The following is a 19,343-nucleotide window of genomic DNA, read 5'->3' as shown; positions in this document are numbered from 1 at the left end:
GTTTAGCCCGAAATCTTTGGATGTTCTGTCACGTGAAATTGTTAAGAAACAAAGAGCTAGTGGTGACATCATGGTGAAGAGCAGGGGCATGAAGATATGGAATAGTTCTATGGAAGCACATGTGTAGCGATATTCAATTTGGAATGTAATATGCAAAATGACAATGCAATATGTAAAATGACAATGCATTTCTGTATTTACATTTTCATTTTCCAATACATTTGTGCAACGTTTGGTGCAAAATGAAAATGAAAATGAAATTACATAATTTTCATTTGCCATTTCATACACCAGTTTTAATATGTAAAATGAAAACTAATTTTAACGCTTTATAAGTTGCAAAATTAAAATGAAAATGTATTACAGAAATGATTAGATATGTATAACATGTTCAAGCAAAAACTGTGGCAAAATTATCATTTAAATGCTATTTTTCTTAAATGCATTAACACTCACAGTCAAGACACTTACGATTGCATTTTCATTCAGTGTCCCGCAATGAATGTAGCAAAATTCAATGTGCACATTGAAAATGCATTCCGAGCCGATCACGTGTCCGCCCCCTCGCGCCATGTCAATCACTGCGTGAACAAGGCGGGGCTTGCAGAAGGTCAGAGACTCAAATCTCAAGAAGAAGATTCAAGTGAGAGAACATGGACAAGACCGTTGGTCCGTGTACATTTCGATCATTTCGGTTTATGGCTTCAATATTTCATTCGCACTTGTGGGCGGGGCTGAAATGCTGCTTTCATCTGATTGGTCGAATCGCTCAACCTTCAACTCGGTCTTTTCATTCTTTCAGGCAGAATAAGACTCAGTGCGAGTGAAGCACCTGCTCACTGTTAATTAGCATAATATTTGAATCAGATGTAGCTGGGCACATAATTCGTGCTGCTGAGACCTGCAAATTATTTCTAGGTTGTAGTATTGTATGAATATTGTCCCACTGATAAATACAGTGCAAATAGTTCTGTCTCTTTGGAAAAAAGTGAAGTGGAAATAAAAATCAATAATAGACTGAACAGTTCCATGTCTGTAACATTTACCACTCTCATCTTTTAAGTCATAAGGCACTAGGTATGTGTGTGTGACATTAATAAATAATTGTAAAAATTAATATTGTTACATTTCTGAAATAAAAATAGTAAAATTAGCTCTATGCTGCTCAGTGCTCCTGTAGCCTACCCCAGAGCGCCCTCTCGCGGCTGTAGACGGTAATGTTTTCTCTTGGTTCTGAATAAATGCGACTTATATATGTTTTTTTCCTCGTCATGACGTATTTTTGGACTGATGCAACTTATACCGAAAAATACGGGTAACATTATTATTATTATTTATTATGAGAGTAACTGACACAGACTAGAACTTTAATGTTTCACCAAATTCAGCTCAGATCTTCAGACTCGTCTGACTCGTGTTGCTGTATAACTGGCCAGACTTACCTTCCCAAAAATCCTATTTAATTTTATTTCATAAATTTAACTATATTTATTTCCACTTCACTGTTATCCAAGGAGACAGAACTATTTGCACTGTTTTTATCAGTGGGACAATATTTATACAATACTATAACCTAGAAATAATTTAACGGGGTCTCTTGCAAGTCGCAGCAGCACGAATTATGTGGCCAGCATCATCTGATTCAAATATTATGCTAATTAACAGTGAGTGTAGTTTCAGACATTACAGTGCTTCACTCGCACTGACTCTTATTCTGTCTGAAAGAATGGAAAGACCGAGCTGAAGGTTGAGCGATTCGACCAATCAGATGAAAAGCAGCGTTTCAGCGCCGCCCACAAGTGCGAATGTAATTTTGAAGCCATAAACCGAAATGATCAAAACATACACGGACCAACGGTCTTGTCCATGTTCTCTCACTTGAATCCTCTTCTTGAGATTTGAGTCTCTGACCTTCTGCAAGCCCCGCCTTGTTCACGCAGTGATCGACATGGTGCGAGGGGGCGGAGACGTGATCGGCTCGGAATGCATTTTCAATGTGCACATTGAATTTTGCTACATTCATTGCGGGACACTGAAGGAAAATGCAATCGTAAGTGTCTTGACTGTGAGTGTTAATGCATTTAAGAAAAATAGCATTTAAATGATAATTTTGCCACAGTTTTTGCTTGAACATGTTATACATATCTAATCATTTCTGTAATACATTTTCATTTTAATTTTGCAACTTATAAAGCGTTAAAATTAGTATTAATTTTACATATTAAAACTGGTGTATGAAATGGCAAATGAAAATTATGTAATTTAATTTTCATCTTCATTTTGCACCAAACGTTGCACAAATGTATTGGAAAATGTAAATGTAAATACAGAAATGCATTGCCATTTTACATATTGCATTGTCATTTTGCATATTACATTGCAAATTGAATATCGCTACACATGTGCTTCCATATAGTTCAGGATCTACATGTATAAAAGAAAGAGCAACCATACGAAGGTTCAAACTTGTCACAAAAGTCCTTTTAAGGACGATTATCTTGTGGATTTCTCACCGAAACGCGCACACATGTTTCTTGACCGCCGGATGACGCTCATTGCACGGGACTCATGATCCAGTGGCGAGTGTTATTATCCACTCCCGGCACAAGGACACTTCAGTGACGTCAGCTCGAGCGAGAAGGAAGCGGAGCGCTCGCTGGAAGCTGTCACACACAGGAGTTGTCGCGAAAGCAGGAGAAACCCTTTCCGCACGTGCGTACCCAACTGTTGCGCTACCCGGACAAACGACAAGGCAGAAAAACAACGTTATATTTATCTGACAGCAACTTCCACATACTCTACGGGGAATTATTCTCTCCTCTTTGTGCGATGGCTGATATCATACAAAGCAACGAGCAGTCCACATCTGACGTTGCAAATCGATTCGCACGTAAAGGTGCTTTGAGGCAGAAAAACGTCCATGAAGTGAAAAACCACAAATTTATTGCGAGGTTTTTCAAGCAGCCGACTTTCTGCAGTCACTGCACTGAATTTATTTGGTGAGTAGATCATTTCACACACGAATTATTGCAATATTGGTATAAGTTTAAAGATTATCACAGTGTTACTGTAGATCTTGCAGCTGGCCTGTTACCAGGAGTAGGCTACACCTTGGAACAGACACCAGTTTAAGAATTTAGAAACTCACTGTTTCCATTTCAGCTGTGTTCAGAACGCACATGAATAAAACACGTTTAGAGTTTATTGGAATGTAAGGCAGAACTCTTGTTTTACAAGACTCACGCGCTTTAACTTGCTTTCGTAAAATAAATGTATTTTGTTTTTGGTCAGAACTAAAGCTAAAGTTGCTTAAGTTTCGGACTACTGCTTTATTCTGCATGTCTCACGTTTACTGGGCTTGCCATGATTTGGGCGTGATCGGTTTGTCCAGATAGGCTAACAGTGGGGCATTTAGTTCAGTCAAGTCATTGCTTCACACTTGTTTCTAGTTTATTTAGTAACCTATACAATTTAATATATGAATTATTGTTCAGATATGAGAGTATAATGATAATAAAAATTATTAATAATTTAACAGTGCATCTTTGTATTAATTTTTTTTAATATATTTTTTTTTCAGATAGTTCTTTTTTTCATTATTTGTTTGAACATGCAGTTCTGGTTCAGTTATCAAATGTATGGCTCCCTGTAAAATTTACTGTTAAAGGGCATGCCTTTTATGGTTTTCCTGGATGTGCATTGACACAAATCAAACATGAGACACCATAGCTGTCCATTTACTTTTTAATTAAGGGATTGCATGTTCAGTGGAAGAGCTGATACTGATAGTGGAAGAACTGATAGCTAAAAGCCCATTAAAGGATTTAGAGAGGCAGATCTCTAATGCATTGTTTTTCTCTTTCTCCTCTTCATCAGGGGGTTTGGAAAGCAAGGCTTTCAGTGCCAAGGTAAGCTGCCATAGATGGATTTGCATGTCATGCTTATTCTCTGAACAGTCACTCTTATTGATCCTAACTTAAAGAGATGATGCTGTGGTCCTCAACACAAGACATAATCTTGAAACAGTTCCCTTTTCACACATGATCAGCTCAGTTCAGTGTAGTAGTAGTAGTCACTGTTGTGGTGATTGAGGCTGAAATTAGCAGGCAAAATGTGAGCTATAATGTCTCAAAGCATCTCTTAGCTGGCCTTGAGCTAAATAACTCTTGTCTTAAAGACAGAAACCCAATAGCTGTTTGGTATCTCAGTGAAAAGCCTTACACACAGAGGGGCAGTTCATCTATGGAAGCTACTTATATTGAGTAACATGCCCTTTTCAACCGAAAGGAAGGTTTTGTTTGTTTGCCTACATTTCACACTTAATGTGTGGTCACATTTGCTGTTGCTTTGAAAAATTTCCAGTAGGAATTTGCACAATCAGTTTCCCGTGTGGGCAAGAAAGTTCCCCATGCAGATTTCAAAATGGTCACATAAATTTGCTACACTGACCAACAGAAAAGCTGTTTTGTTTAAAAGTGACTTTTGTGTGCATCGTTCTTAATACTTTACATTTCAGCCCTGTTGTCTTTTTGAATGTTCAGTGTCACTGAAATTGAAATCTGAATTTTAAATTAAACCTAACCTGCACCCCGACGCGGGCATCCTAAACTCCCTTGTTTGCACGTATCAATAATTACTAAAAGATTAAATGAAACAGGACAAATTTAATCTTGACAAACTATGTATCATTATAAAGATATAAGCCTCTACCATTGATGGCAGATCGCTGTTTTTCAATGGAAAGCTTATAAAGAATGTATTTGCTAGAATTGTGTAAGCGGCACACATCAAAACATGAAGAATAAAAACGCAGTACATACAAGATTTGTCGTAATAACGAGTCATAAACACATCAACAGCTGTAAATCCAAGTTTAGTTAGAAAGGTAAGGGTCCACTGAACGACATCTCATGGAGCACATTTAGTCCATGAAGCAATAACATTGTAATATGCATCATAATTCCTTTGTTTACGTTTCAGTTCTTCAGGAACAGAATTGTTTGTGTCCGATATGGAATAATTCACACTCAGAAAGCCTACAATGTCACAAACAGAATGAGATGATCCACAAAAAAAAAAAAAAAAAAATAGTGAAAGATAGGCGGAAGATTGTTTATTTGAATTGTTTTTCCAGAGACATACCAAAAAATATTTTTGTGTGTTCATTTTGGTTTTATGGTTTTGAAAACTATTCTCTCTAAAATGTGGCCATTGCTAATTCCAAACCGTCATTTTAGACCTAGTAATGGAGGCTTGAGCAGTTGATAGCAGACATAATGCAGTTATTCATTCAAATTCAGTTATTAGAGAGAGAGAGCGAGAGTGAGTGTGTGTGTGTGTATCAAGTTATTGTTTTTAAACATTGTTGTGTTCATATGTAATTTATGTGACTCACTGTGATTTAAATATTATTTTTAGTAGTCGTCTTCTTTTCAGATAGTTATTAAATCCTTAGCTCCATAAACACTGCAGGTGTCACACTGGTTACAGATATGGAGGTCTACCTTCACCAAGCTGTGCGCTCAAAAAAAAAAAACCTTTCTTGCTTACAAATAACAGAATGTCTGAGTGGGTGAGTTGTTTAGTTTGTAATTAGTCCATCTATTTCCCCAGCCTGAACCATTATAGGCCAGTTTCCAGAATGTTTGCAAAAATGGACAGGCAAATAAGACCATGACAGAAAAGTTGAGTCATTGCTTCCTCTCATGTGACTTTTCCCTAGTTATCCACAATTACTACCATCAAACTCATGCCATGCCATTGGGAACTTACAGAGCTAAAGGGAGATAAGAAAGATTATTTCCTCCCTCTGAAACTTTACCTGCTTGTTAATGTTTGACACTTTTTCCTTAAAACTTCCACTTTGCATCAACTATTTCATATCAGTTTATGTTTTAAATATGCATTGCATTCAGCACAGTACACTGATAATTTTATACTATAGTCATGTGTCCCTCTTATGTGCTCTAAAACATTTGTTTTGGGAACATATTTTATTTATTTAATAAGTATATTGCATAATTTGTTGCCACTCTGGTGATCTTGCTCTCTGTAGCTGAAAAAAAAAATCAAACAACTGCAAATTAAGTGATGTCATGGTTTGTAATAAACATGACCATGAAAACAAAGATGAAAGATAAAAAAATCCTTTAATACAATTACCAGGTTACTGGAAGACAGGATAAACTTCAACAAAGCTTAAATGAGGTATGAAGAACCAAACTGAAATAGAGAGAACTTAAGTACTGGCTGTAATGAGGTGCACACAGCTGAACTAAATGTCAAATCAATTAAATGAATACTCAACCCCAAAATGAAAATTTTATCATTTATCACTTACCCTCATGTCGTTCCAAACCTATAAAAGCTTTGTTCATCTTCGGAACACAATTTAAGATATTTTGGATGAAAACCAGGAGGCTTGTGACTGTCCCATAGACTGCCAAGTAAAATACACTGTCAAGGTCCAGAAGTATGAAAAGCATCATCAGAATAGTACATCTGCCATCAGTGGTTTAGCCGTAACATTATGAAGCGACGAGAATACTTTTTGTACTCAAATAAAACAAAAATGAGTTTATTCAACAGTTTGTCTCCTCTGTGTTTCTCCACATCTCCATGGAGCCATTTTGGAGAATTTGAACTGAACGCAGGCAGCATATGCTCCTCTGCATCAGCCGCGCCACAATGATACATTTTCTGTGTGTAGTTATGCTTTGATTTGAAAGAAAACAGAGTATCCTTGTGGCGTGGCTAACGCTCAGGGATGTAGAGGTCCTCTCTAGGTGCTGATCCACCATCTGGGCTGGATACGTACTGGATCTTTAATCTAGATTTAAACTGACAGAGTGTGTCTGCCTCCCAAATAATGTTAGGTAGGTTATTCCATAGTCTGAACACTAAATATATCTAAATTACGGCCTATGCTCTCAGACCTATGTCTACATTTGACATTGAGAGCATAGGTCGTATTTTAGATATATTTTTGAGATGAAAAATGCAGTTTTAAAAATGCTAGAAATGTGGCTTTCAAAGAAAAGACTGCCATCAAATAGCACACCTAGGTAGTGTTGTCACGGTACCAAAATTTCAGTATTTGGTACCAATTAGGGCTGGGTAAAATTTTTTCGATTAGTCGTTTTTTAAAATGTGGCCGATTCAAAATCGATTCTCAAAGGCCATAAATCGATTTTTTTTCCATATTTATTTCCGCAGACATTGAACGTAAGATTAGCGTTAATCTAATTAAAAATCTTCTCCACTAGATGTCACTCTCTTATGTGCCGTGTGCGATGTTACCAGCGAACCTGTCATTCATTCATTCAGTGCTTAAAGCATTGGTTCTCAACTCGCGGCCCGTCACGAATTCAAATGCAGCCCACCATATGCTGACACACACACACACACACAAAAAAACTTTGTTTTACACTTAATTTTATTTTTTACATTAATTGAAAAAAATGTAGGCTACTAAAGAAATATAAGCTATAGCCTAATGTTTTTATGTGAAATTATTTTGTTTTTCATAAATTATTTTCAGACTTGAGCAGACTTAGGCTACTCACATAACATTACGAACACATAAAAGCCATCAACAGCCATTAGTTTGTTAAAAGGGAGAAAAAAAATAAATGTGGAGAATGCCAGCAACTGAACACATACAAAAAAAAGAATAGTCGCAGTATCAGTAGTGAAGAAGGATTTTCGGTTTTCCCCCGCAACTCACTTGAAGAAGTTCAGGCAAATGGAAACACCATATACTACGTAGCAATCATCCTTAATTGAAGAAATGTGGCAAAACATCTCTGGAGAGAACCTCATATTATTAAATTCGAAAGTGCTTTCCATATTTGGATCAACATAGGCTACATTTGTGAACGCACATTTTCTGCAATGTCGCGCGTCAGGGTCATGCTCCCGTGCGTGTCTTACAGACTGCATCTTAAAGCCTCTTATACTTTCCGCATCCACAAGTCCGCTATGGACCGCTAGGTAGGCGTGACGTAAAAATAGCCATCGGAGAGTGTGTGCCGAGGCTCTGAGCAGACGCCCGCGCGGACAGGTGCGCGTGGTCAGTAGGCTTCAAAAGCACAATTGCACATGTTCAGGCAGTGTGAAGAAGCCCATTGCCAATCGAACCTGTGCAATCCATCAATAAAGAATATAAAGACAGCGATGTGCAATAATTCTGGGCAATTGTTTGTTCACATGTTTGTTGCAGAGCGGACCATCAGTGTACACTTTCGGAAATATAAATTGAAGAAGTCCGCGTCAGTGCTGGCCGTGTCTGCGTCCGGATTGCTAATGCGGAAAGTATAACACAGGCTTTATAATCGCAACTTCATTGTGCTGTTACTACATCGAGCCGAATTTCACAAAATTGTTCAGCTCCCGACAGAATCAGGTGTTTTATTTATGGGGAGTAGAATTATTTATTTATTTCAATGAATCTAATCGATTAGATATCATAATATTTAGGCTATAATATTATAAATCAGGTTGGTTTGTAATGGTGACATAATGTGTAAATTATATGCGTGCGGCCCACGAGACTTGTACTTGGACCATAATGCGGCCCGCTGGAAAAAAAGGTTGAGAACCACTGGCTGTTACGATCAGAACCCAGGGAAACACAGGGGACGAGAGATCCAAACGCAATGTGGTTTAATGGGTAACCCAAATCAGAATCCAACAAGCAGGGGTCAAAACCAGAAATCAATCCAAACGACAAATAAATACGGAAGGAACAGGAATGGGAATAGGAACCGGAACAGGAAACTCGGAAGACGAGGAAACTAGGAAGGCGAGGAAACTCGGAAGGCGAGGAAACTGGGTGACGGAATGAAAGGACTCCATGAAAACAAAAAGAAAAGGACCGGTTATTATAGGCAGGGTAATGACTATCAAGTGAAGACACCTGAGTGCAATTAACAGGAGTGCAATTACTGTGATGAAGGGACAAGGCTTTGTGGGAATTGTAGTGCCTACGGTGAGGTGCCTATGGGGAAGTGAGACCACTAGTGGAGACTCAGGGAAACAGAGACCAGAGAGCGTGACACTGGCTTAAAGGGTTTCAGGTGCTTTTTCGACGTTGATGCCACCTTCACATAAAAAGTCAGAGGTATGGAAGCATTTTAGATTTCGTAAGCAAGACGACGACGATAGTGTTGTGGACAAGAACAAAGCATTTTTTCATCTTGCATCAAACTTGTATTTATTTAACATAATTAATTAATTAATGTACCCAAGTGTACTTAAAATAAAAGTTTAATATACAGGTTTGTGGCTCTTAATTTCTTTTTATTAATTACCCAATTGTAAACTTCACATGTTGACTGTTCTTTTTTATACATATAGTATTTGTATTAAATCTATATTCATTGACTTGAATCGAAAATCGAGTATAGAAAATCGAATCGAAATCGAAAATCGAATCAAAAATCGAAATCGAATCGATTTGAGAGCTCGTGAATTGAAATCGAATCGATCTGGAACATATGAATCGATACCCAGCCCTAGTACTGATACCAGTGAAAATCCACGGTTCTCGGTACCAATTTCGGTACCAAAGCAAAACACAAAAATATGCTAATTAAAAAAAACACTCTTCTTATCACTAAAAATAAAACCAATGCCATTCTTTATACTTATATACAATTGTGTTTATCGATATGATACCTCTTAATCCACTGCAATGAATTGATTGCCGTCAGATAAGCATGATTTGAACCATGCTAATGCACTACCATTTAATGCCTGCAAAGTTTTCTAGTCTATTCAAGAGAATATTGTGGTCAGTAGTGTCGAACGCAGCACTAAGTTCCAATTGCACTAATAGAGAGATACAATCACGGTCAGATGATAAGAGCAGGTCATTTGTAACTCTAAGGAGAGCAGTCTCAGTACTGTGATACGGTCTAAATCCTGACTGGAAATCCTCACAGATACCATTTTTCTCTAAGAAGAAATATAATTGTGAGGATAATACCTTTTCTAGTATCTTGGACAGAAAGGGAAGATTCGAGATTGATCATATTTTAAATGATCAGCCAGGTCCGGGTCGGGTTCGCGTCTATTACCTCGGGTCCCGGATCTGTTTAACATTGTGTGTAATACCCGTGCGATCGGAGTCATCAGACTCGGAGAACACCCGGCTGTGATCAAACACTGCTTGTGTTTTTTGTAACTTGCAACTTGTAAAATTAGGAAAAGAAAAAAAGCAAAAAAAAAACTCTCTCTCTCTCTCTCTCTCTCTCTCTCTCTCTGCCCTTAGAATCAGAGCGCGCAGACTCAGAGTTAATGCAAGTGCACGCATGGTGATAATGCTTGCAGACTTGACACACTAATATTTAATATATTTCAAATCAGCAAGACAATCCGAGGTGAACTGTCAAATGAATGTTTTCTATGATGCTCAAATTGCGTTAAAGCATATTTTAGGTTGATACAGCTAGCACGCATGTGCAGTCCCGATCGCGTTTCATGTTTCTATGGCAACCAGTGAGGGACACTTTGACCGCCATTTTCTTCCATTTTTATAATAATATAAATGAACCGTTTAATCTTAGAGTTTTATTGGTCAGATTCAGACTCGACGCAGAGCACAGAGATGTTAGCAAATAAATAACATCAGCGGCCATGGCATTGCACGAGCTATCGTTATTATAGTTCAAAAGGGCAAACAGTTGAGGTTTTTATGCGAGTTAACTCGAGTCAGAATGTACATGTGTACAGTTGCATTTGTCATCCGTCACCGTGACATCAAGAGGACTTTGGAAGCTGAAATAATGAGTGAATTAAGCTTGGACTTGGAATAACGAGAGCAATAACATGGATAACTTTCTTGTCTGAGAATTGTAATGCATCACAGGCAGTCAGGTAGAGAGACTACGGCTCCTTAAATTAGGTAAGACAAAAAGCTGTATTTTTCGCAACAGGTTTATTGACTTGTAATAGCAATTTAAGGTGGAATATGTGACAATCGGGTCCAGTCGGGTCTATGTCTTCCCGACGGGTTCGGGTCAAGCTTTCAAATAATAGACGGGTCTGGGTCGGGTCCGGGTAGGCATTTCTCGGATCTACACGGGTCCGGGTCCAGCTTTTGAAATATTAGACGGGTCCGGGTCGGTTCGGTGTAGTACTTTACGGGTCTCTTTTGGGTTCGGGCATGAATTTTTGGACCCGTGAAGACCTCTATATTGAATATGGCCGGCAGCCATATCACCCTGGAGCCCAAGACCGGTTTCCCACTGAAGCTAAGCAGGGCTGAGCCTGGTCAGTACCTGGATGGGAGACCTCCTGAGAAAACTAGGTTGCTGCTGGAAGAGGTTCTAGTGAGGCCAGTAGGGGGTGCTCACCCTGTGGTCTGTGTGGGTCCTAGCGCCCCAGTGTAGTGATGGGGACACTATACTGTCAACAAGCACCGTCCTTCGGCTGAGACGTTAAACCGAGGTCCTGACTCTCTGTGGTCATTAAAAATCCCAGGATGTCTTTCGAAAAGAGTAGAGTTGTGACCTCGGCATCCTGGCTAAGTTTGCCCATTGGCCTCTGACCATCATGGCCTCCTAACAATCCCCATATCCGCTGATTGGCTTCATCACTCTGTCCCTCTCCACCAGTAAGCTGGTGTGTGGTGGGCGTTCTGGCGCACTATGGCTGCCGTCGCATCATCCAGGTGGATGCTGCACACTGGTGGTGGATGAGGAGATACCCCCTGACAATGTAAGCGCTTTGAGTGCCTAGAAAAGTGCTATATAAATGTAATGAATTCTTAATTATTATTATTATTAATAAATACCTGGGGTTATGTTTGTATTATTTTAAAAGAGATGAAAAAAAAACAGATCTTGAGCTTTTTAAAGATTTTCTGTAGGATAGAGTACTTTCCCGCCGAGCAATATGAAATACCTCTAGTTTTGTTTTTCTCCAGCTGTTCCTCCAAACCTGTTGAAGTTTACCTCACTTTGGAACATTCATTCACAGATTTGCGCAGCGCAACCTCTTCACACATGGACAAGTGTGACATCATATACCTCTGTAAATAAATACAATTTAAACTCAGGTCTCACACAATTCAATGCATAATATCCTGTGATGTCCACTTCGCAGGGCACTTACGTTCAAATAGAGCAAACCTCTGAAGCATAAGAGAAACATACAAAATGTGCAGAGCAGGGGGCCAGAGGACTGGAATTGAGAACTGCTGGTATAAATAGAGTAGGCCTACGTGTGATTGCTAATCTCAAAAGTAATAGTGAAACTAAAAAGTTATGATGCATTAAAAGGGGGGGGGGTGTCTATCAGCCATTGGCGATGGACGATGACATCATCTATTGGCTAAACCCTAGGTTCTACAATACTTGTAACAAGGAGTAGAATCTAAAGTTTTAGCTGTATGAAGTTTACCCAAGACTAGATAATGATCTGTGATATTGCTTGGCTGCATAATTTCAGCACCATCAACATCAATTCCATGTGACAGTATTAAATCTAGAGTATGATTTCAACAATGAGTAGGTCCTGACACATGTTGTCTAACCCCAATTGAGTTCAAAATGTTTATGAATGCTGATCCCAATGCATCTTTTTCATTATCAACATGGATATCAAAATCACCAACAATTAAAACTTTATCTGCAGCCAGCACTAACTCGAATATAAAATCAGCAAATTCTTTAATAAATTATGTATGGTGCCCTGGTGGCCTGCATACATTAGCCAGTACAAGCATCAAGGGAATTTATCATTAACACTTGTTTCTCTAGATAATGTTATATGAAGCACCATTGCTTTAAATGGATTATACCTGAAGCCTGCCGTCTGAGAAATACTAAAAATATCTTTATAAATTGTAGCAACACATCACCCTTTACCTTTTGGACGCGGCTTATGTTTGTAAAAGTAATCTTTGGGGGTAGACTCATTTAAAATAATGTAATCATCTTTTTTTAGCCAGGTTTCTGTCAAACAGAGCACATACAAGTAATGTTCAGTTATCATATATTTTACAGAAAAAATGCTTTTGTAGAAAGGGACCAGATATTCAATAAGCCAAGCTTTATCATTTGTTTATCCGTATTACATTTGTTTTTTCATTTGTTGAACATCAACTAAATTGATACTCTTAAATTGGTTTGGACGTTTTTTGTATTTTATGGTTCGGGAACAGACACATAGTCTCTATAGCGTGATATCTAGGTGAAAAAGTCTCTATGTTCTGAGAATTAACTGATTTCTGTGGCATGAGGCGGCTAGTGGATGGTCTATTTAGCCAGTCTGTCTGCTTCCTGACCTGGGCCAGAGTTAGTCAAGTGCAAACTCTAAGACTATGTGCCATATTTCTAGTGAGGAGTGTGGCACCACGAAACTGTGTTATTCTGCGGGCACCACTTAGACATCCAGCCATTGAGTGAAGACAGTCTGCTGTGTATCTCATCAACACAGTAAGTAGGGAGGAGTATTACAGTGTCTGACATCATACTTCCAAGTTCACACACCTCTTTAACCTGTTAAGCCGCACCCAGACGCGGCCACACTGAACTCCTTGTTTGCACGTGTCAATGTTTACGAATAGATTAAATTAAACGGGACAAATTTAATCTTGACAAACTATATATCATTATAAAGCTCTTAAGCCCAGCGTACAGTGTCACAAACAGAATGAGATGATCCACTAAAAAGTAAGTTAAAGATAGGCGGAAGATTGTTTATTTGAATTATGGCACTCTCGTGACGGCTTGTGACACACACGTTCTGACACACCTGTCATCTGATGGAGGAGGAACTTAGAGCCTTTTTCATTCTTTATTTTTTCAACATTTTTTATATATGTGTGAGTGTGTTTTATGTTGAATGTGCCTGTATCGGAATGATTACCATCTGTTTGAGAGCAAATCAGCACACTGGTTTTACTGGGTAATCACAGCTCAATGTGAACGACATCTATATCTATAGAGTGTGACTATTGACTTTATGGTGCATATATATGATTACCATCTCTATAACTGGCCATCAGCAGGTGATATTAACTATATGACCAGAGTTTATTGTTCATTCATCTCAGGATGTTCTGTAATTGGCATACAAAGTTAAATCTTTTTTATTTTTTCTTATTTATTTTTCTTACTCAAATTATTTTTATAGTATTTTTCTAGTGCTAAAATAAATAATTTATACGTCTAAGTTTCTGTCTATTTCTTTATAATTGAAAAACTATGCAGGGGTATGTTTAATGACTAAAATAGTAGAACCTTCAATACAGTTGGTAAATATTTTTTATGGGGGTGGGGGGGGGCTAGACATAGTCTCAGAAAAATTGCAGGATTCAGGTTGCAGGAATCAAATTTTTCATGGTGTCTTCTTCAGATTTGAAATATAAACTCGTGAGACATTTGACTTCCGAGCCATTACTTTTCCAGTTTTCTCCAGGACTGATTTCATGTATTTTTATATCATAACAATCTTACTGTATTTACGTTTAGCATTAGCCAGCACTTTTAAATTTGCTAAAATGTCAGATGCTTTGGCTCCCACAATCAGTGGACTATGCTGGCTGGTGTCTCTATTTTCACGTTCCTTACAATAGAATCACCAATAAATAGAGCACTTTCATCAGGTTTCTAAGTGGGTGTGTTACTGAGTGGGGAGAACCTGTTTAATGTTTTGATCGGAACAGAAGAGCGGTGTTTTGCGGTGTTGCGACTATGCTGCCTTACTGTCACCCAGTTGCCCTGCTGCAGAGGCGCTGTAGCTGGAACCGAACAATGTACAGGACTCCCTGAGCTAGTCGCATCCAAAGCTGTATCTACAGTCCTCATATTCTTACTTTCCTCAATTAAAGTTTGGATACATGTCTCTATTTCTGAAACTTTCTCTGTCAGCCAAACTATTTCCATGCATTTATCACGCGAATCCCTCGTTGCCGACAAAGAGAGCTAAACTGTACATGTGGCAAATGGTGCAGACACTGTGTAGCATTTTTGTAAGCAAAATATCCATATTCAAAATTTTATAATCACTTTAATCTAGCTTGCGCTCACAGGTGTAAAACGGAAGCAGTTCTGGAGCATGATGTATGAGGTCAGCATTGCGCATGCGCCACTGAGTCTCGTGAAAACCAACGTTTGTTACCAGGAGTAAATGAAGCAAAGTTTCCTTACTTTAGCAAAGGAAAACCAGTCTCCTCTTGGCTTATAATGAAATCCTCTGACATTTTTCTTTACAAATCCTCATTTTGTAATTAATTTTCTAATTAGTGACCGTAGTTTTGTTTTGATCTCTCCGTTGCATTTCCGCATGCGTCACCTCTGAGCTGCGCATGCCCAAATCTGACCTTATATGTCATTCCCCCAGAACTGCATTTACAGTTGTTAACACAAGCTAGATTAAAGTGATTATTATGTTTTGAATATGGCTATTATTCTTAAGAAAATGCATCGATTTGCTACAGGAGTGTGAGACACTTTTTTTTAATTGATTAGCTTTTCATTAAACTTCTCAAGGACTGATGCAGTGCAAGACCCGTGAGTGGCATAAAACAGCTTGAAAGATCAAATACATTTTTTTAAATGACTCCAACTTGGTTCGTATGTAAGAAGAAAGTCATATAAACCTAGGGTTACTTCAGGGTGAAAAATGTATGGCTTCATTTTCATTTTTGGGTGAACTAACCATTTAAGAGCATTTTAATGTTTCTGCAGTGAAATGCAAACCCATATTTAAGCTGAAATCCTTCAGCCATGCATAAGGTGGGCTGCATGTCCTCAGGCTTTTAATGTTTAATCCATATTGTTTGTTCCTTTTAGCATTAGTAAACACTTTTTTTTTTTTGAAAATGTACTCAGTATGATAAATATTGTGACTGCAGTTATGTGGAAAATAATGCATAGTATATTCAGAGTACATTGTGGCAGCATTTCAGGGAAATCCGGAATTCTAAAGATTACAGTGGTTATTTGTGCACACAATAGGGATGGACATTTTAGTAATATTGGCTGGATGGGGGGTATTTGTTACTATACATTTAGTAAAAAGTCATATCATGCATGATCAGTGCCTGTAACTATTGGCAGTGCTGACAAAGCTTTACATTGGAAGGGGGGCCTTTGGAGAGAAGGATCTTTCATGCTGTGTTACATTTACGTTACAGTCTGCAGTGTTAAAGGAAAACAGTTTACCCAAAAATGTCCATTCCATCATTTATTCAGTGTAGGGCTGCTCGATTATGAAAAAAATCATAATCACGATTATTTTGGTCAATATTGTAATCACGATTATTTAACACGATTATGAGGGGGCCATATGACCAAAAGTTAATATGAGTGATTTATTTAAAGAAAGTGATACATATCAAATATATATTTTCTGTAAATAAGGTTGCTATGACATCGACATTGTAGAGACCAGCGGAATTTCAAACAAACAAACAAAAAGTCCACAAAATTATTGAAAATTACAGAAAATAATTAAACTGAGTAAAAAAAACGCAAAGGACAAAGGCAATAGAATAAAAAGATACAAATGAAACAAACTGTGCTTTAATGTTTATTTTATGCAAGTCTCAAGCAGTTTACAGCCTACTACAGAAATTAGTAATCAATTGTATAATAAAACAACAGTCTTCACTGTAAGAATTAAACTTTTTTTGTTTCTTAAAGCTACAAAAGTACTTCACTCAAGAGTAGTGTGTAATTATAAATTTGTCTTTTGTAGTTTGATTAATAAGCACACAGTCACAGTAGGAAAATAGCCCGCTGTTACTTTAAGAGCCGCATGGATCCAAATTACCGTAACACGTATTTTCATTCTCAAGTCTTTACGTTCATTTATTACATGACTGACGAATGTATACATGAATAATCACTCAGCGCAGCATTTTGACACATTTTTGCGTGTATTTGAGCATTTAGGCACGCACCTTGAGCTAAAAGATGACTTTACATGTCCGTGTTCTGTTCCGTCTCTAAGCGCATATCTCTTCCTGAGGAGCAGCGAAAGTTCTCTTTCACGCTTTTAAAAACATGAATAAATATACTTTTATAAATAAAGCATGTCCCATTATGCAAATGTCATGTTACATGATTTTACTGATTTGCACGGGAAATTGGGCTTTTATGGAGGAACAAAAGTGCAGCGCTGCAAAAAGGGGGCGGAATGGGGCACAATAATCGTTTTATCTCGATTATTGTATTTTCATGATCGTTGGAGGCCAAAATCGAGTCGAAATCGAACCGTTTTTTTTTTTTCAATTAATTGCACAGCCCTAATTCAGTGCCATATCATTCTAAACTGGCATTACTTTTTTCTGTATTTTGTAGAACACACAGTACAGTAGAGGCTACACACATCATATTTAAATTCTAAGCAAACAGAAGAGCCTTATGTGAGTCTGATGTTATATCAAATCCAACAAAAGCTGAAGGTAAATATCCACATTTTTCTTTTTCTTTTTTTGGAAGTAAGCTATTTTTCTGTGAATGTGTGAGACATCTGATTCATAAGCCACTATAGATAAATAGCTAAAAGAAGAACAAAGTGCAGTAAAGGTTGAAGTTAAGCTCTTGACAATTGAAGGAGAAAATAGAATGTTATTTTGTCACAAATTCTGTTTTCCAAATATTTAAGCTTTAAGGTTTAAATTTTATCTTCAAAAAGAATATAAATTAATTTAACTTTTTTTTTTTCACTGTTAACAATGAACTGTTTATTGACATGTTAATTTTATTTTTAACATAACATCACATTATTTTCATCAAATGAAGTGGTTTAATACAGAGCTTCACAGATTTTTATATACTTATTTATTTTTCCAGTTTAAGCATGCTCCAAATTTTTTCTTTTGCATTTCCACTATATTTTTATTTATTTTGTTTATGTGCATTGACAGCTTTCACTGTAAATAGAAATCTCTCCAACTCAAATATTTTCTAGTGACTGGTCACATCAAACATTTTTCAGTTGGCCTACTTTAATTTATAAAATTTAATTCACATTAATTCAATTTGGCCAGTTGAAAAAATTTGATGTTATCAGTCAATAGAAAATTTAGAGTTTCAGAGGTCTGAATTTTTTTTTCAATGTTGTCATCTGTTAGCTCATTTCTTTAAACCAGTCCTCTATGAGAGCTTGTGCTTTTCGAAGGATTCATGTATATAGGATCATCCAGACATCTGTATCACCACTATACCTTCTGAACAGCAGATCACCAAATGAGAAATCACCAGGACAGACAGACCATCACATTTAAGACTTTGATATGGATATTTCACTCTAATGGATTCTCTCTTTTGTGGGGGGATTAAAAGTATAAACTGTGCTTAAAAGATCAGTGGATTATGTGATTATCCCAAAAAGAGCTTTTGTCATGAAGTTCATAAGCTGTATATTATTTTGAAAGACAGTCATAAAAATGTCATTATCATTAAACTGTACTCAGCACTAGATGCAATTTGCAATATTGCATTTTTCATTTGTAGCTAGTCAGAAAGATTGAAGGAAACAAAAATATACTTGTAAGCATCCACACATTTTTTTATATCTGAGAGAAAGTACTAATGCTAAAATGTAAACTTTTTTTTTTAAGTTTTTGTTAAAATTAATGATTTGAGGTCAACACACATTTTCTATTTACTGCCCAAAGGATTTCAGAGGAACTTCCTTAAGTGGTACAACAATCCTAGGACAAGTAAATAGAAGTAGCACAAAATCCAGTATGAAAAAAGATTGGTTTAATTGGCACATTGTTTGTAAGGTGTTGCGTGGGGCTTCAATAGAATCAAGCTGTGATTCTTCACTTCTGATAATAAATATTTGCTGTAGACAAAAAAAAATAAATAAAGCCTAGCTGATGAGATGCCATAGAAAAATATCAATTTGTTAGTCCAAAGAATAGGTTTTATTTGTGCAACAGGGCACAACAGAATTTCAACAATAATCTAGTAAATATAATAGGTAAGTAAATATATAATATAGAGCACATTACATAGAATTTTAAAGGGGTAGTTGATTGCAATTTAACTTTTTTAACATTACAGTTAACAAAGTTAAGGTGGCAGGAACCGCCGGCGGACCTTCAAATAAAGCTTTAATAACAAAATAAACGCAAAACAGTGTGACAGTTAGTTAATGTGTAATGTTGCTGTTTAAACATAATTTCTGCAAAGTTACGAAGCTGAAAGTACAATGCAAACGGAGATATCGTCTTTTAAAATTCTGGCAGTTTAATGAATACAAAAATGGCTGGTAGGGCCTACAACAAGTTACTTCCAAACCCAAATAAGCCCTGTCCTCGGAAAAAGGCAGCAAATGAGGCGAGGCCATGCTGTGCTACTTTAGAGAAGAGGAAG

At 37.3% G+C, this 19,343-nt stretch overlaps 1 protein-coding gene across 1 annotated transcript in view; it reads left to right on the top strand.

Moving 5' to 3' along the window:
• The first annotated feature begins 2,596 nt into the window (after positions 1 to 2,596).
• LOC132151997 (protein kinase C alpha type) overlaps positions 2,597 to 19,343 on the top strand; it is a 132,356-nt gene continuing 115,609 nt past the window's right edge. The window contains exons 1-2 of the mRNA XM_059560600.1: positions 2,597 to 2,999; positions 3,877 to 3,908. Coding sequence (XP_059416583.1) covers positions 2,830 to 2,999; positions 3,877 to 3,908 — 202 coding nt within the window. The 5' untranslated portion in view covers positions 2,597 to 2,829. The remainder of the gene's footprint in view (positions 3,000 to 3,876; positions 3,909 to 19,343) is intronic.

This window comes from Carassius carassius, chromosome 10, assembly GCF_963082965.1.
Source record: "Carassius carassius chromosome 10, fCarCar2.1, whole genome shotgun sequence".
In the NCBI taxonomy this organism is placed as follows: Eukaryota; Metazoa; Chordata; class Actinopteri; order Cypriniformes; family Cyprinidae; genus Carassius; species Carassius carassius.
The sequence above is the reverse complement of the archived record's forward strand: the minus strand, read 5'-3'. Positions and strand labels throughout refer to the sequence as shown.